Below are 26,839 nucleotides of genomic sequence, written 5' to 3'. Positions count from 1 at the left end.
CAAAGCAGGCTCCAGACTCTGACCTGTCAGCGCAGAGCCCAACGGGGGCTCGAACTCATGAACCGTGAGATCATGCCCTGAGCCAAAGTCCGATGCTCAACTGATTGAGCCAACCAGCACCCTGATAAGTATTTTCTTATTAAAATAAACACATTAACGTTGCATTGTAAGGTTAATTGGCAATGTTAATAAGTGGCAAACATAGGTCTCAAATAAGAGATCGAAGTGGTAATAAACATTTGGAAATGTTTGGAAAAATATGATCTATATTTAATAAAACCCAATCAGTGAGTGGAAATTGGCTTCATTATTAAGATTTCCACTATCCTGTTTCTCCTAGGGTCTATAGTTATCTTAGCAAACTTGCCTCTCACTTTATAGGAACCTGTCTGCATTACGATTTAGTTCAGTGGCTTCTTTCTCACACTATTACAGCTGGGGAGCCATTTCATTATGCTGGCAAGTTTCTGAACCTGCAGTATAATTAATTCCTTTAATAGGCTCCTCCTTAGGGAAGGCCCATTAGTAGACATCACTAGGAATTAACATCTTAGTCCAGAAGAAAAGCTCTTTGGAGGCAACAGTGAAACAGATAAATCTTTGTTGAGAGATGTGGCCAGGGGACTTCACCACAATTCCTTGTGGTTTCAGAATGACATGCATATTCTGGGACCCACAGATAGGCAGAGATAGTTGTCATTCTCAGTAATGCCCTGACCACACCAGTTCTTTAACATAAAGAGGTAGTTCTAAAGGTTATAATTTCTTAGAAGAAAGCAGCATGGCTGGTGTGCACACTGAAGGCAGGGGAATGAAACTCTGCTCACTGACAGACTATGCCTATCAAGAAAGGCTACTAGCTATTTAAAGCATACTTGAAGGCTGCTAGACAAATCCGTTTTATTTTTTATGTTATTATTTTTTAATGTTTATTAATTATACATAATAATAATAACTTATTTTTGAGAGAGAGAGAATGCAATCAGGGGAGGAGCAGAGAGAGAGGGAGACACAGAAACTGAAGCAGGCTGTAGGCTCTGAGGTGTCAGCACAGAGCCTGATGCGAGATTCCAACTCACGAACCCCAAGATCATGACCTGAGCTGAAGTCTGACACTTAATGGGCTGAGCCACCCAGGTGCCCTGACAAATCCATTTTATATTAACCTACTAAGGATTTTTTTTCCCTCCTTTGATCTTGTTAAATAGTAATGAAGTCCTTCTGTTGGAGTTTGAGTATTTTCTTGATTATTTTCACATATGGTCTCTGGAAGCAAGATGACTTTGGGTTCAAAATCCTGCTTCTGCTAGCTGTGCGACCTGGGGCAAGTGGTTTAACTTCTCTGTATCTTAGATATCTCCTCTGAAATGGAGATAACAGCAGCACCTACCACATTTGATTTGGGGAGGATTAAATGGATGGGCACATGTAGGTGCTTAAGTAGAGTGCCTGGCCCAGTGTTAGCGCCACTGATGTTGACTAATATGGTGATTAGCTCTGCTGAGTGGAGGTCTCACCACACCGCCTGCCATGTAGGCCTGAAACACAGAAGCTGAAAAACTCTGACAAAGCAGAGGAGTGGGTGTGTGGGCCCTGGGAGGGGCACTGGCTACAAAGGGACATGAGAGAATGTCTAGAAGGGACAAAAAATGCTCTAGATCTTGATTGTGGTGGTGGTTACCCTGGGGTAAGGTTTAAAAAAAAAAAAAAACCCCACTCAAATACTTCTTTCCCTGACAAACCCTCCTTAATGTACTAGTCCAGGCCCTAATCACTTTGCTTCTGGGTTAATGCAAAAGTCTCCTGGTTGATTTTCTGTCTCTGAGCTCTTCTCTAATTCCTCCTTAATGTGCCCATGCTCACCCCCTCTGGGACCCCTTCAGTAAACAGGCCTAGAACAGTGTATATTGCCATTTGTTTAATAAAGAGGGAAAGAAATGAATGTGCATATGCTAGTATGTTTACTTATTTGTGCCTAAAATAGGTCTGGAAGGATATATGAGAAAGTGGTTACATTAGTTACCCTAAGAGGAAGGGAACTGGGTGGCTGGGGACAGGGTGGAAGAGATGTTTTTCATTATATAGTCTTTTGTTCCTTTTGAATTTTACATCATGTGGATGTATTACCTAATCAGAAATAAATAAATAAAATGTAGGAAATAATAAGAACCCTGCCAAGTTCATCTATTCATTCAATAAATATTTACTGGGCACCTACCACTTACCAGGCATATAGCAGAGTTAACGTGTCCATAGCCATGATTGTGTTTCATCAGCAGGATCCTTCATAAACAGTGCGTCACAAGCCCTGTCTGCTTGGTTAGTTTTAAAGCTTGCTTATAGGAGATAGAATGTGCACTGGTTAATTACAGTGGTCATGGCTGGCATATGATTTGGGAAAAAACAAGGTCAGGGTCAATTATGCTACAAAGGATCTCCTTCCATATACTGAAAAGACACAAAAAGGTATAGAGTAGCAAGGATATCAGATAATACCTCATAACTAACATGTACTGAGCATTAATTTTCTGTGTGCCAAACATTCTTCTGAGTACTTAACCTGTATTAACTCACTTAGGTCTCATAATAACTTTGTAAGGAAGACACTATTATTGCCCCCATTTCACAGATGAGTAAATTGAAGTACAGAGAGAACAAATGACCTGACCAGAGTCACACAACTAGTAAGTAGGATGACCAGGGTTTGAACCCAGGTGATGCCTAACTCCAGAACCCCCTAGTTTTAACCTCTTTGCTGCTTTTTGGGAAATGGATTTATAAAATCTCCCTTTGCCCCAAAATATCTGTTGAAATTCTATCATTAATAAAAGTGTCATAGAATTTTACAGCTAGCAGAGGCCTCAGTATGCATTGGATTCAATTTTTATCCAAAGGAACAACATCCTGGACAACTTAGCTTGAACACCTCTCATGATGAGGAACTCATTACGTCCAGAAGCAGTCACCAGCTGACAGCTCTAGTTGTTAATAAAAACTGTAGAATGTTGATTGCCTTTTGTACCAGGCATTTTGCTAGAGCATGGGGTAGAAATTCTTCAATATACTGGGCCCAAATCTGCCTCCCTGCAACTGCTTCCCACTGGGTCTGTGGTCTGCTCTTTGGAACAATACAGATTTTGTCTGTGGTTCCCTGCATGTCATGACATCCGCATATATATTTGAAGACAGCTACGAAGTTCTCCTTAGATTTTATTCTTCCCTGTTTATTCAATCTGTTCTCAGATCACATTCCCTAGGTGAGATTCATTTTTCTTATTAACAAGCTTCTGTTTGAAAATGCAAATGTGGGACAGTAGCATATTAAACCTAATCTGATGCCTCCCTGCCACTGAACTGTCTTGAGAGAAAAGGAGTCTCCATCTGGGGAAAGGAGCAGGGAGGGTGTTGAGAAGAGAGGCAACTGGGAGCATGGTTCGACTGCTAGCACGGGTTTGGAGTGGGTGTTGATACAGGATCTCCAGGTGGGCAAAAAGCATCACAGTGATCGTGGGCTCCCAAGACTAAGGAAGGAGACATGCCAAGAGTTAAAAAACAGCAAAACTGATGAACACCTGTTGAGCACTGGCTTTATGCATGCTTAGGGCAGTTAGCTTTCATCACCTTGCTTTAATCCTCACAACAGGGTCACCAGGTAGGTGCCATTATTATCCACATGTTACAGATTGAGTAATATGAGGGCTGGAAGGGGAAATAACTTGTTTAGAAAAAGGCAGTCCAGTTTTGAAGTCAGCAGCCTAAACTTTTCCTTAACTACTTTGATGAAAGGATGATGAAAACCTAACTTTGCCAGCTTACCCCAAAGCTGATTAGTAATTATCCAAATGGAACTCAGATGCCTGAGACTTCCACAGTCTTAAGGAGTTCCGCAATATCCAAATAATGACCCCCAAAAGTCCACTCTTACACCAGGTTTCTGTCCTAAGTATTTGAGTCCTCGAGGAGTGTTCCATGCTCCATCGGTCTGTCTTGGATGTTTTTGACTATCTCAGTGAGCCTGCCTCTCCACTTCTGTCATGATGAAACCCCTGTACTGCTGAACCTCATGACACAATTAAGACCAGACTGAAATGTTTAATGAGGCTTTCCCCGAGGATGCCCTATGGAGCAAGTCTCACATGCAGTTTCCAGCCAGGTTGCAGGGATCAACCTAAAATCACTATAGGTTTACCCACCACCTCCCACACAGTCAGCCAATAGACTTTGTGAGCCCACCACCTCCTACAAAAGTCAGACTCAACAACTGTGACACTTCCACAAGGTAAAACCTTATTTGCAAAATTGTAGTGCACCCAAGGGGAAGTTACACGAACAGATTAGTATCTCAAGCCTCTCTGTTTCTGGATAGGATCTTGGCTTTACCATTGCATAACCAAAGAGTCCGTTAATTAAGGCCCTAAAGGGTGCCCTCATCCTCTGCAGAAACTGAAAACTGCATAGCAAGTCTCAGCCAGGGCCTCATTACACAACATACAATCACAGTTAAAATATTGCCTTTAAAAAAATACAAACCAATTCTTTCTAAAGAGGATACATTTGGGATAAACAAAGGCATTTTCTCATTTGTATAGAATCTAGGTTCATTCAGTGTGGAGAACCTTGCCTTAACTCTTACAAGCAGTTTGTTAAACCTCATTTTATCATCTGGATATTCCTTCTGAATGATGATGATTATAACTGAGAATTATTTGGACTTTAAGAATCTGTGGAAATCTCCAAAGATCCAATACTATTGGATTTGCAACCACAAATTAACAAATGCTAAGATACATTGAAATTGGCTCTAATAGTGTCATTTTAAAACCATACACAACTTTGAACTTGTGTGAATGCAACTTTGACACTGATGAACATTTCCAGCCTCTTCCTGGCAGAAGTGAGCTGGAGAATGAAAGAACCAGACACCAGAGGGACCTGCAAGAGGGGAAATGAAGGTGTGGTTTCGGTGCTTGGCTTCAAAGGCTAGCGGCAATCATGGGTCTAACCCCATCACTTTCCAGCTAAACCAATTTTCTGTAAAGACAGAAAAACCCCAAACGGCCGATGTCAAATTTCCCCTGCATCATTTTTAATTTAACAATGTCCCAGTTTCCAAGCTGTCGTCATCTAGTCTTTGTAAGTGCACTGATGAACCAAACACAGGCAGGGGGAGGGAATGGCTAGAGTGTACACCTCAGACTCTCCAGCTTGGGGTCTAAGTTTTCATTCTTTTCACTGAAGTTCTAGCTCCTTGATGAACTTGTTCACCCATTCCATTACTATTAAGGCCAGAAATGAATAGACTAGAGAAAAGAAGATTTTTTTCCCCCTACCAATAAATCATTCAGTAAATAGAATTGAAACCCTCCAATCTTGACAGCTGGTTGCACATATGAAGTCTGGTGTGTATAATCAGCTAGTTCACATTTTCATGGTTCTAGGATCCTTTTTTTTTTTTTTTTAAGATTTTATTTTTAAGTAACCTCTATACCCAGCATGAGGCTCGTACTCACAACGCTGAGATCAAGAGTTGCATGCTCTTCCGACTGAGCCAGCCAGTCATACCTCAGATCCTCTTATAATAGATCTCCTTCCCTGTGTGCCTGTGCTCAGCCAAGGGCATAGGCCCGGAAGCTTCTCTCTGCTGCCAAACACACATGTGCACATGCACATATACACACACACATTGGGCATACACATTCCACCTAGTGGCCTCAATAAAAGACCGTTCCTTTGGGGAAGGAGGGTTGTTAACAGAGACAATAAAATCACTATAGAAATTTTCTAGACAAATTCAGATTCTAGACTTTGATCTTAGGCCAAATAATGAAAATCGTAAATACAGATCGAGAGCCAAATTCCCCTTTTAGACAAAATGGTTTCTCCTGAAATCCAGATTGACTAAATACTCCATATAACTAATTTGTTTTGAGTCAAGGACTCCTAGGGTCTTTGTAAAGCTCCCTTGCGTTCACTTACAATGGAGGTATGCTCACTACCTCAGAAGGCAGCCCATTTCAAAATTTTGGCAACCTGTAAAGTTAAAAGTTCCTCCTTAAACTGAGCAAGATTGACCTCCCATAGTTTTCACCAATTTGGTCTTATATCTACCCTCTGGAGGGACACAAAATAAACTTAATCCCTCTACTAGACAGCTAATCTCTTTATATGATTCTCTTAAAAGAAATTGTGGTGACTCAGGCTACAATCCTATGAAGGATATAATAAACCCAATACCTTTCCCTCCTCCCTGCAGTGGCAGAGTAAGCCTAGTGAGTATACTTATCATGCTGGGAGAGGGGAAAATGCTCCTCCCTGGCAGGCCTTGGATGAGAGTCTGGCAAAGGGTAGTGCTGGACAGACAGGCTTTCTCAGATTTTCCTCTCTGTTATGATAACCCGCAGCCTTCTGCTGGCTAAAGTACATGTCTGGCCCCAGAGATTCTCCTCTTAGTCTGGGTCAGAGGTCCAGGGTTCTTACGTGTGCAATAGAATCCTGGGAGTTCTCTGCAGGGCCCCACCCTCCAAGATTTTGATTTAGTAGAAATGAAACAGGCCTGGTAATTCCGTATTTTAACAAGCGCTCCAGGTGCAGATGTCCTTACTACATTTGAAGAAACATCAAACTAAGAAAAACAGAGAAGTAAAAAAAATACTGTGCATTTTGGTTTTATTTAACTGGAAAGCACACATATTCAACATTTAGCTTATTGAAGTCCTATCCATTTAAATTAAGTTATTAAATTGCATGTTACTAAATAATAAAAACACTTTCAGTCACTTATTATTCATCTAATACTAATCATTAAGTCTGTCAAAATTCCCTCAGAATGAGGGAATGAACAGTCTGCAGGTTATAGACTGATAAACTGAAGTATTTGTTGGGAAGCATTCAACGTGGGCCTTAAGAAGGGAGCCAGTCTTCTGCATTGCAACCTATTGCCTGTCTCAGGTTGGCCAACAGAGCAGGGCATCGGGCCAGATTTGAGGAACTTTACAGGGAGAGTACACTTTGGTCCAACACTTGGCTGATCAATCTCGTGATTGAAGTTAACATAAAAATCACACCTGCATAAGCACCACCACATACATCCATGCAAGTCTGTGGGAATTCTAATAAAGCTATAGAGGGTTCCAGTACACGGGTTACAACAAGTTACAACATTTCACAGTAGTCTAAATACCTGGGGAGTTTAGTTATGCAAAGAAAACCCTCCTTCCTTTGAGAACAACAGCTTATGTCTTTTCAAAATAGCTGCTGTGGTTCTTTTACAAATATAAAGGCTGTCTTGTCTCTAACTCAGCCTTAAAGTAATGCTATCCCAAGGCAGCCCCAGTAACTTTGTTTTCTTGTGGCAAAGTGAACCCATGCTCTACTCAGTAAGTTAGCACTTAGTAAATTGATTAAAAAAGTTGAGCAACAAATTTAGTAAAAGATTTTGGTGACAGGAACTTACTTTCCTATTAAGACACTTCATGCATGTTTGTTGTAAAATAAAATTATTTTAGAATAAATGCAGTGAAGGTATCTAACTTTCATTTTCTGTCAGGGATGAAGACTTTCACTGGTTCGCTGACCTTCCTCTTCTTCCTGGAGCTCTGAGAACTTTGCTGACTGTACACAAAATTCATTCTTTGAATCTGTGAGAATCACCAGAGAGGCACAATTCAGCAGAGATTTTGACGTCTGCACAAGGCATATACAAGACAGGTAGACCAAGCATTAATCCCTCTAGCTGCATAACGGATCCAAACCTGCTTTCCTGTGGACTGGTTTGGCCCTGCACAGAGGCCCTGCTGCCAGTATCAGAGTCTGGTATTCCAAGTTTCAGGAGCTGAGGTCCCCTGGAGGCAGCCAGTTTCAGGGACAGTTTCTTGGCTCCCTTCAGTGAATTCAGCACATCCAACTCTTAAGGGAAGAGTTGTCAAGGTGTGGGGCCAACAAGGAGCAATTAAGGGTCAGGAGAGATCTAGGGCACTGATTACTTTAGAAGCAAATATAATTGAAGTCCCAATTTCAGTTAGCAGCAACATACAGCCTTATCTTTCCTATCATATGTTCAGATTAATCAATTGGGGAGGACATGACCCTTCTTTCTGCTGGAAGAGAAGTGTATATTATTGATTAGAGGGAAGTTAATTAGTGAATCATCATGGATATATATTTTCCCATTGGGCTCGGATTTAGTAAAGATTTTAAAGCTTATTTTTGCTTAACTGAGAGAACAACTGGATGTGTTATAATCTTGCAAACAATCCCTAATGCCTGTAATTCCAAGAAACACAGAGTTTTTATATTTTCCAGCCACTAGATGGGAGGAAAGGTTTTTCAATATCCTCTCTTCTTTCTTTGGTAGGAAAATGGAATAAAACATATTTTTAAGCAAGATTTGTCAGAATATCTAATAGAGGTTTCTAACACCATCCTGTTTTCTGTTATAGATGTAAGTTTTTGTTATTATTGATATGTTACTACTATAAAATAGTAGGAGTGTCAAGAAAGCACTTAGGTACCATTTAGAACCAAAGATTGGGTCTACAAATGGCTACTTTAATCACTGTTTTTCTTTAGTTTTAGAAAGCATTTGAATTTCTGATCTCAGAAACCACAAATTCTCTTTGGCTTAAACTAAGACATCGATTGTAAAATTCTGAAAAAATAAAATGAGCAGCTCATCAAATAACTGGTTTGTTTAGATATGTAAAAGCATGAAATGGTCTGCACTAAAGGGAAAGAAATAGCAACATAAAGCACAACAACCAATTTCTTTATCCAGGAGATGAATTTGTTACAGTGTGGCTGTAAAAAAAAAAAAAAAAAAAAAGCACTCAGTAAAATTCAGCTTTTCTAGAAATGTTGCTTGGGTATGCTTTCCATTCCAATGAAAATTTCCTCACTTCTATCAAGTCTGGGTATACTGAGAAGAAAGGAAGATGGATATACAAATCCTCAAATGACAAGTTGGCCTGATGGTTTAATAGTATTGTTTTCTTTTTCTTCTTTACTCAAAAGTAAACCAGTTTTATTACAAGTTTCAGAACTGTATGTTTATTGCAGTGAGTTAATCAAAACATCTTTAATAATGTATACAATTTCAAGGCAACCAGTGAGGCCTAGGAACTCTCAATGGGTTTATGGAAAACTAGTGCATTCAAAAGCAAGTATGTGATCGGTCAGGGGACACTTTCTAACATAGATGAATAATCTATATGAACTGTATATAAACCAACAATTTATTCATACATTTTTCTGAGTGTATTTCAACTGGCTGAGTTTGCATATATGATGCCAAAGCCAACCAGGCAAGCAAAGAGCCAGTGATCAGGCAGCCCAGACAGATTATCTGGGTGATCTGAGCAACAATGGATGATCATCAAATGATGTCTAATGCACATCATATATTTAAACAGTTAGCTTTAAAATTTTTTTTAACGTTTATTTATTTTTGAGACAGAGAGAGACAGAGCATGAACGGGGGAGGGGCAGAGAGAGAGGGAGACACAGAATCGGAAGCAGGCTCCAGGCTCCAAGCCATCAGCCCAGAGCCCAGGGCTCGAACTCACAGACCACGAGATCGTGACCTGAGTCGAAGTCGGACGCTTAACCGACTGAGCCACCCAGGCGCCCCTAAACAGTTAGCTTTTAAAGTGTTTCTTTTATACAGACTAACAAGAGGCTACTATGATACACTTACCAATAGGGCCTCAGGAGTAGAGTATCTACATATATGTCTGAAAAAAGCCCTGAAGATATGCTTTGTGCTATAGGATATTTGCCTACTTTCCATTTTTGGCTTGGTAACATGTTCTCCATTTGAGAAGCCAGAGAACAGGTTTTGCCTTAAGCACAGATAGGATAGCTAGCTGACTTGGTGACAGTATTTGAACAGCACTGGAAAGGGTCCTTTCTTCTAAATGATTCAATTTATCATTTATTCCTTTATTCATTTACTGAAAAACAAATGTTTTGTTACTTGAATGTTCTCCCAGAGTTCTGTATTTGGCCATCTTTTCTCCTTATTCTTCACATTCTGCATATGTCTCCTGGGAATCAGTCACCAATTATAAGCAAAGACCTCCACATTTATATATTCAGCCTAGATCTTCCTTTTGAACTCCAGATCCGTGTGTGTAATCAACTGCCTACTAATAGTCTCCACATGGATGTTCCAAAGAAAACTCAAATGCAATGTGTCCAAATTGGAATTCATCATCTGCCTCTCAAAGCCAACTCCAAATCTTTGTTCCCACTCTCTGTGATTCCCCTAGGGGTGTCCCATTGAAAACCCAAGACTCATCCATGAATACTCCATCATTCTCACACTACCATCTAACTAACCGCTAATTCCTATTGATCCTACCTCCTTAACAGCTCTCAAATCCATCCATTTTTCTCTACTGCCAGTGCCTCTACTTTAGCCCAGGCCAACATCATCTTTCCCAAGTACTAAGTCTTGAACTCCCAATACTACTGCTTCTCCAATCCATTCTCCACTCTGGAGCCTAATTTGTCTTATATGAAATCTGACCATGTCAGTCGCTCTCATCCATCCACTAATGACTTCTCATTGTCCTCAGGATAAAGTCCAGACTCTGTGTGGCCCTTGCCTACCTCCGCAGCTTCATCTTGTCCAGACTTACTGAGAGCTACTTGCAGTTCCCCAAAAGGGCCCTACTCACTTCGCTCTGGATTTTGCCTTTAATGCCCACTCCCATGCCCTGCTTCTCCCTTCATCATCAGGCCCAGGGTCATCCCTGGAGTTTCTTCTGCCTACTGGCCTTCTGAGATATCTCTATGGTTGCATTCTGTTCTTACCCCTTTTGTGGCATTTACTACATAGTATTATCAGGCCTATGTATCAGTATGCTCATCCAGAGGATAAACTCCTTGAGGTTAGTGACAGTATCTTAGTTATCTTTGTATTACCAGTTCCTGATATCTGGTAGGTGCTCTTAAATTACTGGCTGAAAGAATGAATGCATTTTTAAGATGAATGTAAGACAAGCCCTATGCTGGGCACTGGGACAAAATCTCTAGCAATAAAAAGATGAAGACACAGATGTTTTCAAGGATCAGGTCTTATAAGAAAGAGGCATTAAGTGCACGATTATAATATAATGCAATACAATATAATAAAAATCCATTCAGTAGCCACAATAGACATCCATTAATTAATTCAGCAATTATTTATTGAGTTCCAGCTCTGTGCATGGTACTGTTCTAGGTGCTTGGGACACATCAGTGAACAAAAGAGATAAAAATCCCTGCCCTATGGATTTTACAATCTAGCTGTGTTACTTTTTGGCTTCCTATTTTCCAAGGACATCTCACTGTTTTTAGGAAATAGACCAAAGTTAATATCTTGGCTTTTTTCCACACACCACCAGTGATTCTTTACATTTCTAGGGAGGGAGAGGGGTCACAGGCTGGCTATAAGACCCTGATGAAAGCCATCCCCTCTCTCCTCAGAATGCTCACACCTGCAACTCACACACTCATCCACTGTGGCAGGCCATTTGAGGGGGCACCCCCGAATATCTCTCAGTTATAATCACTACCCCCCAGGACCTGGCTCTGCCCAGCAGTACCAACCTCACCTCCCCACTTGACCTCTCACTCTCTGCCCTCAGTTTTCTCAAAGCGTACTTCTTCCTGATTCTAGACCTTTGCATATGATGTTCTTCCTGCCTAAAATGTTCTTTCCCCTCTACTTCTTTGTCTAGTTAGTTCATATTCATTCTTTAGATCTCAGATGAAAAATTATTTCCTCAAAGAAACATTCCCTACCTTAATTCCAATTAAGTTAGGTCCCCTAATCATATGCTCTCAATAGAGTTCCAGGAGATCAGGGACATGCCTGTCTGTCTTGGTCACAACTTGTACATAGTAGGGGCTCAATATATATCTCTCGATGAATAAATAAGTGAATGAATCTTCAAAGTGTACTCTGCCTGCAGTGTAGAAAGGTACTTGAGGCATCAAGTGGATGCAGGGTGATGAATCATACTGTGGTAGTAGTAAGGGGATAACTTGGGTGACAGTCCAGATGAAGAGAAGTCAACAGTGAGAGAAATATTTAGAAGATAGAGTCAGAAGGATGCCCAAGTGGATATGACAGTAAGGAACAGGTAGGTAGGTCAATAGTGACTCCCAGTTTCTGGTTTAACTAACTTTATGGATGAAGGTACTGTTTTTTCAGGTAGAGAACAATGGCAGTTTTGAACTTGCTGAGTTTGGAGAACATGTGAAACCCCCAAGTCGACACATTGAATAGGCAGTGGTATATGGAAGTCTGGAGCTCAGGAGAGAGGTCTAGGATAAGGATGAAAACTTGAGAGTCATCAGCACATGGAGGCTAATTAATGACATGGGTGTGGAAGAGTTTGTTTATTGAGAGATCTGAGCGTGAGAAGGGAAAGGGGCCAGGACATAGCCTTAAGGAACTCCAACATTTAGAGATTAGGTGGAAGATAAGCCAAGAAAGGAGATTGAGAAAGAGAGAGATAAAAGAAGACTAGCAGGCTGTCATGTAAAGAAAGCCAAGGGAAGAGAGTTCTAAGAAAGACTGGAGAAAATAAAAGAGACAATGGTGGTGGTAAGTAGTGTCAGTTGCTGGGAGGTCAAGAAAGATGAAGACAGAAATATATATAATTAATTTAGCCACATGGAAATTACTAGGTGCATCGGATTTGTGGGGACAGAAGTCACCTTGAAGTCAGTTGAAGAGTATATAAAAAGTAAAAAAAAAAAATTGAGACGGCAAATACACAAAATTTTATAAAAGTCAAGAGGGAGTAACCAACTCACCCTGGGAAATTTAGAAAAGTCTTCTTAGCAAAAGAGGGACATTGAGTGGAGTCTTAAATAATGAGTAGGAGTTCACCAGACTGGAGACAGTGAGGAGGTGAGGTAAGAAAGTCATTCTAGGCAGAAGGTTCAGTACATTTAAAGACATTGAATCATGAAAACACATGGAAGGTATATGGGAAAGTGAGAAATGTCCCTTTATTGGCTCTTAGCGTTAAATGCTATGTATCCAATACACTCCTGTTAAAAATATAAATACTCCTGGGATTATTACTCAATATGATGTTAGTGTAAATTAACTCATCAAATGGTCTCCAAGTGGCAGCCTGCTGAAAGCAGGGCCTCACAGGCCTTGGAAAGCAGACATAAGTTTCAACATAGAAAGAGCAGTTCAGGGTACAGTACTTACTTTGCATTAGGAGCTGGATCTGCGTGGGGAGCCAAGGGGGGAGGGGGCAGCCCCAGGAAACCAGGAAATATCATGAGTACTTTATGTGCCTGGGGTGAGATGAGAGTGCAGTGAATTTTGCTTACTTCAAAATTATTTGTCAGGTCAGATCTCACAAAATGTTTCCTCTTTAGAAAACCAGTCCTTACCAGTATAGATTTATAATCAAGTGTTAAGCATGGAATCTTTGGATTTGGAAGTTCCCAGATCAAGAAATTTTATGGTTCAGAGATGGTGTGTGCCTCTATAAGTAAGTTATAGCAGTGATGTTAGTTTTGGTTCCTCTCTCTTAACATTTATCCTTTTTTTTTTTTTCACAATTAAAGGTAAATCAACAACAAGTATAAAATAAATGCTATTAGCTCAAATGTAGGTCAAGTTAACATTGATGAATGAGCAGTAAGAAACTGAATGCTTAAAGAGAACATATACCTCCAACTCCAGCAGAGCTGTGAGCTCTCTTATATGTTGGGAAGTGTCTCATGTTTTACTAGAATTTGTGAATTCATTTACTTTCTTGATTTCCTGAAATATATGACCAGGGTTCTGGGCCACAGATGTCTTTATTTAGGAGGTAAATATTTATTATCCGTAGAGTCATAACCATATATTTCCATTAATATCCAAAAGTTATTATATCAGTTCTCCCTTTCTCCATATTTTCTAAAGCATCATATGGCTTTAAGAGCTCTAGGATTAATTCAGTTATTCAATAAACATTTTGGGGTACCTTCTCTGTGCCAGATATAATGTGCTAAGCACTAACAGTACAAAGCTGCTCAAGACATAGTACATGTGTGTAGGTCTGGTAGGGGGAAACAAACTGGCTACAGATGAAATGATAGTCATGTATAGGGTACAGCAGATGTTCCAAAAAGATCTTATTAGCTCTTCCTGAGGAAGCTTGGCAAGGCTTCAAAAAGGATGCAGAGCTTGCACTAAATAGTGCAAGATGAAGAGAAATTCACCAGGCAAATGGCATTAGAAATTGAGTTTGCAGGGAGACTCTTCTAGACAAAAGGAGCCCAAGTCCAGGTATATAAAGCAGAATATTTTGGAGAACTGGGATAGTTCAGTGCAACTAATATAAAGGGGATAGTGTGGTGGGCTGGGTCAGACAACATCCTTCTCTGAAGTTTGGACTTTGTACTGTAATGGACTGCCATCAAAAGTTTCTAAAAGCAGATTTGTTTTAGAAAGATTCCTGTGGCAGTAGTGTGAATGGTAGACTGGAGAGGAATAAGACAAGGAGCAATGAGGCTACTTCAGAAGAGAACCGACCTGGGCAAAAACAAGAGCAACAAGGAAGTTAGAGAGGAGAGGACTAGACTAATAAGGCAGAGGGCTGAGGAGAGAGAACAAATGCCTGAACCCAAACCTTAATATGACTTAATCATTCACTGAAACAAACACAGGGAAGGCAAATAAAGGAGTAAAAAATGACAAAAATTACGTAAGTTTCTGGTAATGGCATTGACCAAGATAGGAAATAGAGGAAGCTCAGGGGGTAAGTGGTGGGAGCATGGTGGGGAGGATGGATGGAGAAATAATTGACTCTGTTTTCAAGATTCTGAAATTGGAAGTGAGACATCCAAATGAAGATGTTCACCAGGCCATTGATGATGTGATCTGGAGCTCAGGATGGAGGAAACTGCATCAAGAGCACATACAGAAAGATGTATTCACTATGGACAAAAGATGGGATATTACTTGGGTTGTCTGGGTAGCTCAGTTGGTTAAGCATCAGACATTTGATCTCAGCTCAGATCTTGATCTCAGGGTCTTGATCTCAGGGTCATGAGTTCAAGCCCCACATTGGGCTACATGCTGGGCATGGAGCCTACTTAAAACAAACAAACAAAAAGATGGGATATTACTTGAGGTCTGGAAGGAAGGAAGTAAAAGTAGATATAGATATGTGTACATTTTTTAATATAGGGGAAGGAAGTTGAATTATCCATATTTGATGGCCATAATTATTTTTACAAAGTTGAATTTAGGTTATCCACTTACAAAGAGAAGGAATTGATTTTGGGTGGTGCTTAAGACACTTAAGTGGTGAAAGTCTGAACAATGAGAAAGGCAGCCAATGATAGACATTTAAAACTAATGTTAATTGTTGCTTAGGTTCTGGACGGTTTTAAGCTATATCACCTTAAAATTAAAATATGTAAGTTTAACATATTAAATTTTTGCTTTTTTTACAAACATTTGAATGCTTACCATAGACCATATACTGTGCTAAAAGCATCACAAATATGATCTCATTTATTCCTTATGATAACTGTATGAGTGCAGGGAGGGGTTTTTATTCTTCTTTTACAGATGTGGAAACTGAGCTCAGAGAAGCAAAATGACTTGTTCAGTTCACACAGTAAGTGGAAGTCTTGAACCCAGGTCTCCTGATTTCAAATTTAGTGCTCCTTATAATTTATGTTTTCATCCCAAAGGGGAAAATGAAAGTAGGAAATTGCAGGAGATTTCTATGTAGGGTTCAAATCCTTCTATTTTGGGTCATAACCTAACAGGACCTCAAACTAAACACAGCCAAAGCTGAGTTCACTATTTTTCCTTTGTAACCAATTTTTCCTCATGACTTTTCAATTTCTATTAATCACCATTTCCCAGTCATCAAAGGTGGAAAACATAGTCACCTTACATTCTTCTCTCATCTAATGCCTACACAGAATTCTTGTAATGAGTAAATGGAATAGCACAGATAGAGCATCTGATATAGCAAGGCATATGCACAAGTCATTCAGTGACTGACAGCTGTTAGCATTTCTACTGCCACAGGCATCCTCTACTCCAGCCAAACTGGATTGTTGTAGTTGGCTGAAAAATGAGCTGCCAAAAGATATTCCATGTCCTAATCCCTAGAACCCATGAATGTTACCTTATATGGCAAAATGTGGGGGGGCAGGGATCTTTGCAGGTATGATTAATGATTTTGAGATGGAGAGGTTATCCTGGATTACCTGGGTAGACCCTGCATATAATCACATGTATCCTTTTTATGCTTTTATTTTTTTAATGTGTACTTATTTTTGAAGAAGAGCGAGACAGGGTGTGAGCGGGGGAGGGACAGAGAGAGAGGGAGCCACAGAATCCAAAGCAGGCTCTAGGCTCTGAGCTGTCAGCACAGAGCCTGACGTGGGGCTCGAACTCACAAGCCACAAAATCATGACCTGAGCAAAAGCTGGACACTCAACCGACTGAGCCACCCAGGCCCCCTAATCACATGTATCCTTATAAGAGAGAAGCAGAGGGAAATTTGAACACAGACAAAGAAGACAACATGACCACCTAAGCAGAGACTGGAGTGATGTGGCCATAGGCCAACGAATGCCAGCAGCCACCAGAAGCTAGAAGAGGCAAAGAACAGAATTTCCCCTAGAGTCTCCAGAGGGAATTTGGATCTGCCTACACTTTGATGTCAGCCCAATGACACTGATTTTGGACTTCTGGCCTCTAGTGAAAGAATAGATTTCTAATGTTTTAAGCCACCAAATTTGTGGTAATTTGTTACAGCCTTCTAAAACTAATACAGTTACATTCTCCAAACATACCTCATTCTTTTCCCTCTTCACTATTTCCTGAATTTCAGAAAATGGAAATCTTCTATGACTTATTTTCTGTTAAATTTTGAATAATTCCTTCAAGATTAATCTCTAACTGTTAATCTCTAATGGTAGAGGTAGGTAGCAAAAGAATTATTGATACCTACTGAGTGAAAGACATTGAGTAAGGCATTGCACTGCAGAGAGTATAAAACCGTAATATTAATGCAAAAGAATTCCCAAAGAAATTAAACCCAGACCCACATAAAGGACAAATTGTTTACAAACATTTATGCTGTCAGAAAAACACAATTACAAAAACATAATTTGGGGATTTGCTACCTACCTCTACTGTTAGAGAATAACTGTTCAATTACACAGTTATTCATACATCCTAAAGCCGCACTGTTACAGTAGCCATTAGTCAAATGTAACCATTTAAATTAAGTTTAAATCAATCAATATTAAATAAAATTTAAAATTCACTTCCTCAGTTGTATTAGCCACACTTCAAGTTCACATATTAGACGTCACAGATAAAGAACATTTTCATCAACTTTCACAAAAAGTTCTGTAAGACAAACCTCTTTACAGTGGCAATCTGGATATAATCCAAGTAAATAGAAAGTTTCCTAGGGACCATGGTGATAATGGAAATACAGAAACTAAAAATAATTTTTCTTCAAAACGCAAAGACATTTCTTCAAAATGTAAAAATGGCAATTTTCCCAAGATTATTTTATCAAGTTAGTGTAATCCCAATCAAAATTCCAATAGTATGTCTGTTGGAACTTAGTAAACTGATTCTAATAGTCACCTAGAAGAGAAAATGTACAGAAAAATCTTTAAAAAAAGAACTATGGGAGGAAAGGAGTTGCCCTTCCAGATAGCAAAACATAATACAAAGAGTAATTAAGACATAATGGTAACAACTTAGAAGTAGACATATGGATCAGTGATATTGAATAAGAAGTCTAAAAACAAACCTATGTATGTATGGGGCTTTAATTTATGATAAAAGTGGCATTCAAATTAGCAGGAAAGGAAAGACAATTCAAGTAATGCCAACACAATGGGAAAATGTTCTCATATCAGAAAAAAAAAATTCCAGCTAGTTTAAGAAGCCTGATGAAAAAGCAAAACCATAAACTTATTAGAAGAAAATATAGAAAAATTTGCTTATAACTTTAGCACTGGAAAGGCCTTCTCAATCAAGATACAAAATGACAAAACCATGGAAAGACATCCCATGTTTCTAAATTGGAAGATTTAATACTGTTAAGATGTCAATACTACCCAAAGACATCTACAGATTCTGTACAATCTCTGTGAAAATCCTAATGACATTTGTGTGTGTGTGTGTGGAAATAGAAAATCCACTCATAAATTTATATGGAATTTCAAAGGCTCCCAAAATGCCAAAACAATCTTGAAAAAGAAAAACAAAGTTGGAGGCCTCATACTTCAGATTTCAAAACTTATTACAAAACTGCAGCAATCAAAACATGTACTGGCATAAAGACAGACATATCAGCCAAGAAATAGAATGGAGAGCCTAGAAATCAATCTTCACCTATATGACCAAATGATTTTCAACAAGGGCGTCAAGAGCATTCAATGGGGAAAATAAAGTCTTTCAACAAATGGTGTTGAGAAAACTGAATATCTGCATGCAGAAGAATGCAGCTGGATCCTTACACCACATACAAAAGTTACTCAAAATGGAGTGAAGAGGGGCACCTGGCTGGCTCAATCAGTAAAGTATGTGACTCTTGGTCTCGAGTTTGTGAGTTCAAATTCCACAGTGGAGGTACAGTTTACTCAAAAAATAATAAATAATTTTTTTAAAAAAAGAAAAGCTAAAAAAAGAGGATTGAAGATCTAAACATAAAAGTTAAAACCACAAAACTCACAGAAGAAAACATAGAGGGAAGCTCATATCATTATATTTGGCAAAATTCTCTTAAGATATTTTTTAGACACCAAAATAGAGACAACAGAAGAAAAAACAGCAGCGCCTGAGTGGCTCAGTTGGTTAAGCGTCTGACTTCAGCTCAGGTCATGACCTCACAGTTCCTTGAGTTCAAGCCCCGCATTGGGCTCTGAGCTGACAGCTTACAGCCTGGAGCCTGCTTTGGATTGTGTGTCTCCCTCTCTCTCTCTGCTCCTCCCCAACTCACGCTGTCTCTCTCTCAAAAATAAATAAACTTAAAAAAAAAAATTTAAAGAAGAAAAAATAGATAAATTGGCTTTATCAAATTTAAATTGTGCCTCAAAGAATACTACCAAGAGAGTGACTAGACAACCTGTGGAATAAGAGAATGTATTTGTAAATCATTATATCTGATAAGAGATTAATGTACGGAATATATAAAGAACTTCTGTAATTCAACAACAAACAACCTGATTAAAAACCAGGTGAAGGACTTGAATCAGCATTTCTCCAAAAAAGATATGCAAATAGCCAATAAGCAAATGAAAAGATTTTCAACATCACTAATTATTAGAGAAATGCAAATCAAAACCACAATGAGATATTACTTCATACCCATTAGGATGGCTATTATTTTTTGAAAAACCAAACAGAAAGTAAAGTTTTTAGGGATGACATGGAGAAATTGGAACTCTTGTGCATTGGTGGGGGGAATGTAGAATGGTATAGCTGCTATGGAAAATAGTATGGCAGTTTCTCATAAAATTTAAGATAGAATTAATATATGATCCAGCAATTTCACTTTTAGGTGTATACCCAAAAGAACTGAAAGCAGGAACTTGAACAGATATTTGTATACCCATGTCAATAGGAGCATAATTCACAACAGCCAAAATGTAGAAGCAACCCAAATGTCCATCAATGGATGAATACAAAAACAAAATGTAATATACACATGCAATGGAATATTAATGTCATAAAATCAAAGAAAATTCTGACACATGCGACAATGAGGATGAACCTTGAGGACATGATGTTAAGTGAATAAATATGCCAGTCACAAAAGGATAACTATTGCATGATTTCACTTAGATGAGGTACCTAGTCAAATTTAAAGAGGCAGAAAGTAGAATGTGGTCACCAAGGGCTAAGGAGAGATACAGAGAGTTATTATTTAATAGGTATAGAGCTTCAGTTGGGGAAGATAAAACAGTTCTGGAGATTGACGGTGGTGATGGTTGCACAACAATGGGAAAGAACTTAATGCCACACAACTGTACATTAAAAATAGTTAAGGGGAGCCTGGGTTGCTCAGTTGGTTGAGCATCTGACTCTTGATTTCAGCTCAGGTCATGATTCCAGGGCTGTGGGATCAAGCCCCACATCGGGCTCCATGCTGAGCATGGAGTCTGCTTAAGATTCTCTCTCTTTCTCCCTCTGCCCCTCTCTCCCATTCATGTGCACACTCTCTAAAGTAAAATAAAATAAAATAAAATAAAATAAAATAAAATAAAATAAAATAGTTAAAATGATAAATAAATTTTATGTTATATATATTTTTCCACAATTTTTAAAAGTGGCACTTCTCTTAAATTCAAGATGATTTAAATTAAAGATGACAGGGGCACCTGGATGGCCCAGTCGGTTAAGCATCCGACATCAGCTCAGGTCATGATCTCACAGTCCATGAGTTCAAGCTCCATGTTGCACTCTGTACCAACAGCTCAGAGACTGGAGCCTGCTTCGGTTTCTGTGTCTCCCTCTCTGTGCCCCTCCCCCGCCCACATGCACTCTCTCTCTCTCTCTGTCTCTGTCTCTCAAAATAAATAAACATTGAAAAGAATTTTAAAAAAAAGATGACAATCTGAAAGATCTATGAAAACTTCAGATGACATATCCTCTGAACCCTAGGAAACTACTCTAGAGAAACATTTCCAATATGCCCATACAGAGAGACATTCCCTGAAACAATGTTCCTAAGGAAAAGTAAAAACAATGTAAATGTTCCAGTAATGGCAGAAAATTAAAATAAACCAGATCATTTTACAACGAAGGAATACTATGCAGTAGTTAAAAAAAAAAGAATGTGGTTAATCTAAATGTACTGAAGAGGAAAAATCTCTAAGAAGTGAAAAAAATCAAGTTTTAGAAAAAGACAGTATTATCCCATTTATGCTTTTTAAATGTCCACAAATCAAATATATACACATTTATATGTGTGTATATGTACATACACTATATATACACATATATTTCTATACATTTATAAAGTGATGTCCAATAGAAAAAGAATGGGGGCACCTGGCTGGCTCAGTAAGAGGAGCATGCAACTCTTGATCTGAGGGTTTTGAGTTCGAGCCCCATGTTGGGTATAGAGATTATTATAAAAAAATAAACTTAAAAAAAATAAAAAGAATGTAAGAAACTATTACAAGCCACATACATAACTTTAAATTTTCTAGTAGATATATTTTAAAAAGTAAAAAGAAAACAAAAAAACAAAAAGTAAAAAGAAACAGATGAAATTAAATTTTATTTTATTATTATTTAATGTTTATTTATTTATTTTTTTTTGAGAGAGAGGCAGAGAGAGAGAAAGAGAGGCAGAGAGAGAGGGAGACAAGAATTAGAGCAGGTTCCAGGCTCTGAGCTGTTAGCAGCAGGGCTTGGACTCACTATGAGATCATGACCTGAGCTGAAGTTGGACGTTTAACCAACTGAGCCACACAGGCACCCCGATGAAATTAAATTTGAATTGTTTTTACTTAATCCAACATATTGAAAATACTATCATTTCAATATGTAATCAATGAAAAATTATTGGGATATTTTACATTCTTTTCATTTTATACTGTCATCACAATCCAGTATATACTTTACACTTACAGCACATCTCAATTCAAATCATGTAGCTAATAGCTACCATATTGGACAGCACATCTTATGTCTGTGTGTGTGTGTGTATGTGTGTGTGTGTGTGTGTGCATGTGTGTACTTTAAGTACAAAGTCAAAGGCATGGAATATCTTTATGAGTAGTTTTTGAATTATCTATGAGAATGTATTCATGTGTGACTTATATAAAGTTATATTAAAAATAAGAAGTTCCATATTAATTTCCTTATTAATTTTGTTAAAATATGTCTTTTTAATTACTTGATATGTTTATAATCAACATGCGTATTATTTCCTCTTTTGCTTTCCTTTATTTCAATATGATGAAAGTTTCATTATGAAACTATTTTTGTTTGTAAACTAGAAAGGTAATAAAGGAACGTAAAATAGACTACAAACAAAATAAAGAATATAAGCATAACCTTCATAATTTTTATATTACATGGTATAATCATAATATTTTGGATATATTAATAGTGTATTAAATTTAAAAAAGAACATAAAAAATCTTCAAGTTTATTTGGTTTACCTTTATAAATTACAAAATATTCTAAAATTTTATTAGATACTTTTCAATAGAAGAATATCAGTTACTTTCTTACTTCCAAATGTCTGAGTAATTAGCTATTAATTCTGTGGTAGCTAAAGGTAGACGTTTAAAACACATAAACAGGGATGTCTGGATGGCTCAGTCAGCAGGGCATGGGACTCTTGAACTTGGGGTCACAAATTTGAGCCCCACTTTGGGGGTAGAGTTTGCTTTTAAAAAAACACAACACATATAAACACACTCAAGCACATACTTGAAGTAATTATAAAAATGAAGAAGTTGTTTCTTGGTTTGTGGCATGTAGGAGGAAACCTACAGGCAATGACATGATGGTGTTACTAGATGTACTAAATTTGACATGGGTTTGCTGATTCTTCAAAAAAGAGATGAAGAGATAATAGATACAGAATTGGAAATGTGATACCTTGCTTCTTATAGATTTGCTATGTAGGTCATTTGCTTGAATCTGAGTGTTTATAAAGTGCTTTAGCAGGTGTTGAAAGTACAGAAATGACTGTAGAGATAGGTCCCATCAAATGTACAGAAAAAGACCACTCTGGTATGAAGACTGTCTGAAATGGAAGGTCTCTATAGGTGTGATATCCAAATCTCTGTTTATAACTGCCTAATCTCATTGGCAGGAAGGAAAGAATAAAGTTGACAGCACTTAGGGACTCTATCCCCTACCCACAAAAGCTCTTTCATACAAGGTGGAGGCAGAATGGCAAAGATAACATTCACTCAGAAGTCAGATTTCCACTTTAAATTGGCCCTGAGTTCACTTGAAGAGAAAAAGAAAAAAGAATACCTCAAAAGAGAAGTAGCTGGATGTTGACAGGGAGGATAAGTTTTATATGAGGGGCAGACACCTAACCTTAATTTTTTTTTTTTAATTTTTAAGTAATCTCTGCCCCCACTGTAGGGCTCAAACTCATGGCCCTGAGATCAAGGGTTGCATGCTCTACCGACTGAGCCTGCCAGGTGCCCCCTAAACTTAATTTTTATTTTACTTTTCCAGCAAATGGTGAAACATTTTCAGTTTCTAACACAAAATAAAAAGAATCATACCTCTCTTTCTGATCTACTTTTATTTTTTTTAATATAGTTGAATCCTTTCAGAATTTTCAATGGCATTAGTTTAGTTAACATATAGTTATTTAATTTCCTGCTTCCACGTATTTTGTTTTGTTTCTCTATTTCAATAACTAATACAGTCACATAGTAGAAAGTTTGAAAGGTAAAAATAAGGGTATATAGTGAGACTCTCCCTACTACTCCTGAACCACTCAATTCCTCCTAGACGGCAACCATTGTTAACAGTTTCTTATATACCCTTCCAGAAACTGTTCTGTTTTCATTTTGAAATCACTCAACTGTTGTAAAATTCCCAATGTCATTATCTTCCATTTGTTTTACTAAAACTGGACCAAGTTCTGGCGACAGTAAGAGTACATGAGGAAGTGGAGGGTTGTGACCAAGTAATAGACGTATCTACAAGGTCACTCCTGGTCTACTATCACATGAAGGTGGGCTTTCTTCTTATGGCCTCCAATTATCTTCCCCATCTAGACACCACAAGTTTTCCTCCTGACTAAAGGAAACGAAAGAGGATCAAAGAGTGGAGGGGTAAAAGAGGAGAATAAGGAAAGCAGAAATTCAAGGTGCTGTGCTAAGTGCTGCTGTGGTGATGGGAGCAATAGGAAGGCATGACAGGAATGGACAGTAGTGTTTCAAGGTAGTGGGGAACACAGATGTGTAAACGATGAACTCTAACCAACTTCTAACACAGGTAGGATGAAGTAAGGGCTAAATAAAGGTATAAGCAGCATACTGTAGGAATGTAGAGGGAAAAGAAGAATAGGGGGAACGACTTCATAAATTAGCCCAGGGCTGGTTGAGCATGTCTGACAAGCTTCTCAAACTGCACACGTTTTCCCTGACTCATGAAAACCTAGAACTGGGAGAATGCCAGACCAGTGTGCTGCAGCTCAGTCAGTAGGGAAGTCTTTCGGAACCAATATGGAGAGGAAGAACTTGGCACATGAACAAAAATGTTAAGGAATAATAACAAAAGTCCCACTGAAGCTCACAAACTGGTCTTCAGTTGTGAATCAGAGGAAAAACATGAGCATTTTCAAAAGCTTTACTAATCAAGGATGCCAGAAATTGCTCACCTTCAGGGGTTGCTGTTTACACTGTTGTCTATGTTTTAGGTGTCCTTGGAATTACACAGTGCACAATCAATACAACTATGCATGGCAACCTGCTAGGGCAAACATCAGTTTTTTGACTACCACCTTCTAAACTTTCTAAACCATCACTAAACTTTTACTTGAGTTACAAGGTATTCCCTTTAGCTAACATTCCTATGACAAGAAAAAACAAACATTTAGAATATTATGAATATATTTTCTTAAAAACCCAAGGTTGTTGAGTATAAACTGCAGTGTAGCTATGCTACAGAATTTGGCTAAATTATATACCTAAAGTATGACATACTATACATATTTTCCAACCTATAAAGATTTTCCATGAGGGGTTAGGGCTGCTCAGTTTCAAATTAAACAACATTTATTTAGAATATTATTTCGAGTGGAATAGTATTATTGTTGCAGGGCATCTGGTGCACTTTTACTCTGAGGCATTTCGAATTTAATGAGTAAAAATTGAAAGTTTCTCTTTATTTTAGAAGAATTTTTCTGATTTTCCCCCAGTATCTCTCTCTTCACAGCTATTGTCTAATTCAGTGATGTATAGACAACCACCAATTTGGAAAACAACATGATTGTTGGGTCATATAAAAGAATTAAAAAATGAGATATGAAACTGATTTTTGTGAGTGCTTAAAGTTATGCCACTATTGTTCCTAATTCCTGATTCTAATATTCCTGATTAGGAAGTGTCTACGTGAAATCAAGAAATATTTATTGTCATTAGATATGACTGTGTTTTGTTCTCCTTGTGTTTTGCAATTAATTGTTGAGTATGCAGGAACTGATTTTTTAAGGTGTGTGTGTGTGTGTGTGTGTGTGTGTGTGTGTGTGTGTTTTAGTTTGTGAGTATTGAGCTAATGCCTGGTGGTTTTTAGAATTTAGCCACATGTTCCCTTTTTGTGGAAATATTTATTCTGGGGATTTCCACTAAGGGAATTAGAATTAATTGAGCTCTTTTCTGGGGGATAAAGCAGCTAAGGCCATATTTCTATTAGTGCCTTTTTTTTCTTGCCCTACACTAAGAGAGTGTTTCCACATACACAAGACTTAATCTAACAGGTTCTCATGGAATATTACGTATGTAAAATAAGATCATGTATTTAAAAATGTTTGGCACCCCTATCTGGTATATGTTAATCACTCATTACAAACTGGATGTATCTAGTTGATTTTGGTGAATATGTGGTTGCTATAAAGAAATGTACCCTGAGCTGGTCAAGGGATTTTTTAAAAATCTAACTAATCTTGGGGTATGAAATGTATAAAGTATCTCTGACAGATAAGCCAGATTACATATTCAATAACAAAGTCTTTCATTTCAAATTTCAACTACAAATTTCTGGTATTCCTGTAAATCCAACAGTGGAAGATGAACTACATACGCTTGAAAGTGCTTAACTTAAAATGAAAAAGGAAAAGAGGAACACAGAACCTAGAGACACTGAAAACTGAAATGCATATAAACAGACATCTTTTCAAATCCCACCCAAGAAGCAATGAATAAGCTTGAAAAATTATTCATCTGGTTTTTTTCATGGTATAGTGCAAAGACTCAGAACTAGGGGGCTGGGTTCCATCACTGACTTGCAAGTTTCCATCACAGTAAAAAAAAAAAAAAAGAAAAAGAAAAAGGAGGGGGATAATATTTGCCATGTACCAAACAGTGATGCTTTGAGGATTAATGACATAATGTCTGTAAAGAGGTTGGAGCTCCTTGGAAAAAAGACACTACATAAATATAAAGTAGTATTAATATTTAGGCTTAGTCCACAATGTGAGACCTGCTTTCTTTGGCTCATGAGGTCATCAGCAGTTTTGTAAGGTGTGCTTAAACACTCACAGAGGAGCTTTGTTAGCTTCCTCGTAAGTGAACTGTAAAGCTAATCTGACCCACCTGGTCAAAGCAGTCACGGAGCCTGTGTTTCCTTTCCATGGCCTCCGGGAAGCTACAGATAGAGTGCTGGGCTCTCTAAAGGAATGAGACATGGCCATGAGAGCACTTCAACAGCATTTAGGGCTTCTCAGGAATGCAGTGGGAGTTTGGGAATGTTTTGACTTAGAATTAAACAAAAGTTTAGTCATATCATATCTTGATTTAGAAGAAAGGCTAAATTCGCCTTTCTCAGACAACGAAAATTTGGAATAAGAGTAGGAATGAGAAAGCTACTTTGGGGAATGGTTAGTTTATATCTGTAAAGGATTTGTAGGCAAATTTGGGTATTTTTGTCCTGGGAACATTGTAGTCTCCAGGGGTTGTAGCCTCTTTGATGGCAATATCCTGACTCCTCATCACGGCTTCGTCTCTGAAATGGTTATCAAGGGCAATCTTGCAGAAGTTTCAGTTCTGAAGTTTCAAAGGACAATCAGTTCAATGTAGACATTGCCTTGCAAAGTCTTGTGGTATAACTGAATGACAGAAATCTTATTGTGATGAAATA

The 26,839-nt window shown here is 38.2% G+C and overlaps 1 protein-coding gene across 2 annotated transcripts in view; it reads right to left on the bottom strand.

Moving 5' to 3' along the window:
* Nucleotides 1–6,649: 6,649 nt before the first annotated feature.
* HORMAD2 (HORMA domain containing 2) overlaps nucleotides 6,650–26,839 on the bottom strand; it is a 91,485-nt gene continuing 71,295 nt past the window's right edge. For both annotated transcript variants that reach the window (XM_049619859.1, XM_049619857.1), the window contains one exon: nucleotides 6,650–7,637. In XM_049619859.1, the coding sequence (XP_049475816.1) occupies nucleotides 7,533–7,637 (105 nt within the window). In that variant the 3' untranslated portion in view covers nucleotides 6,650–7,532. The remainder of the gene's footprint in view (nucleotides 7,638–26,839) is intronic.

Source organism: Panthera uncia (genome assembly GCF_023721935.1).
Source record: "Panthera uncia isolate 11264 chromosome D3 unlocalized genomic scaffold, Puncia_PCG_1.0 HiC_scaffold_8, whole genome shotgun sequence".
NCBI lineage: Eukaryota > Metazoa > Chordata > Mammalia > Carnivora > Felidae > Panthera > Panthera uncia.
Note: the sequence above shows the minus strand (reverse complement) of the source record. Positions and strands in the feature narration are given on the sequence as shown.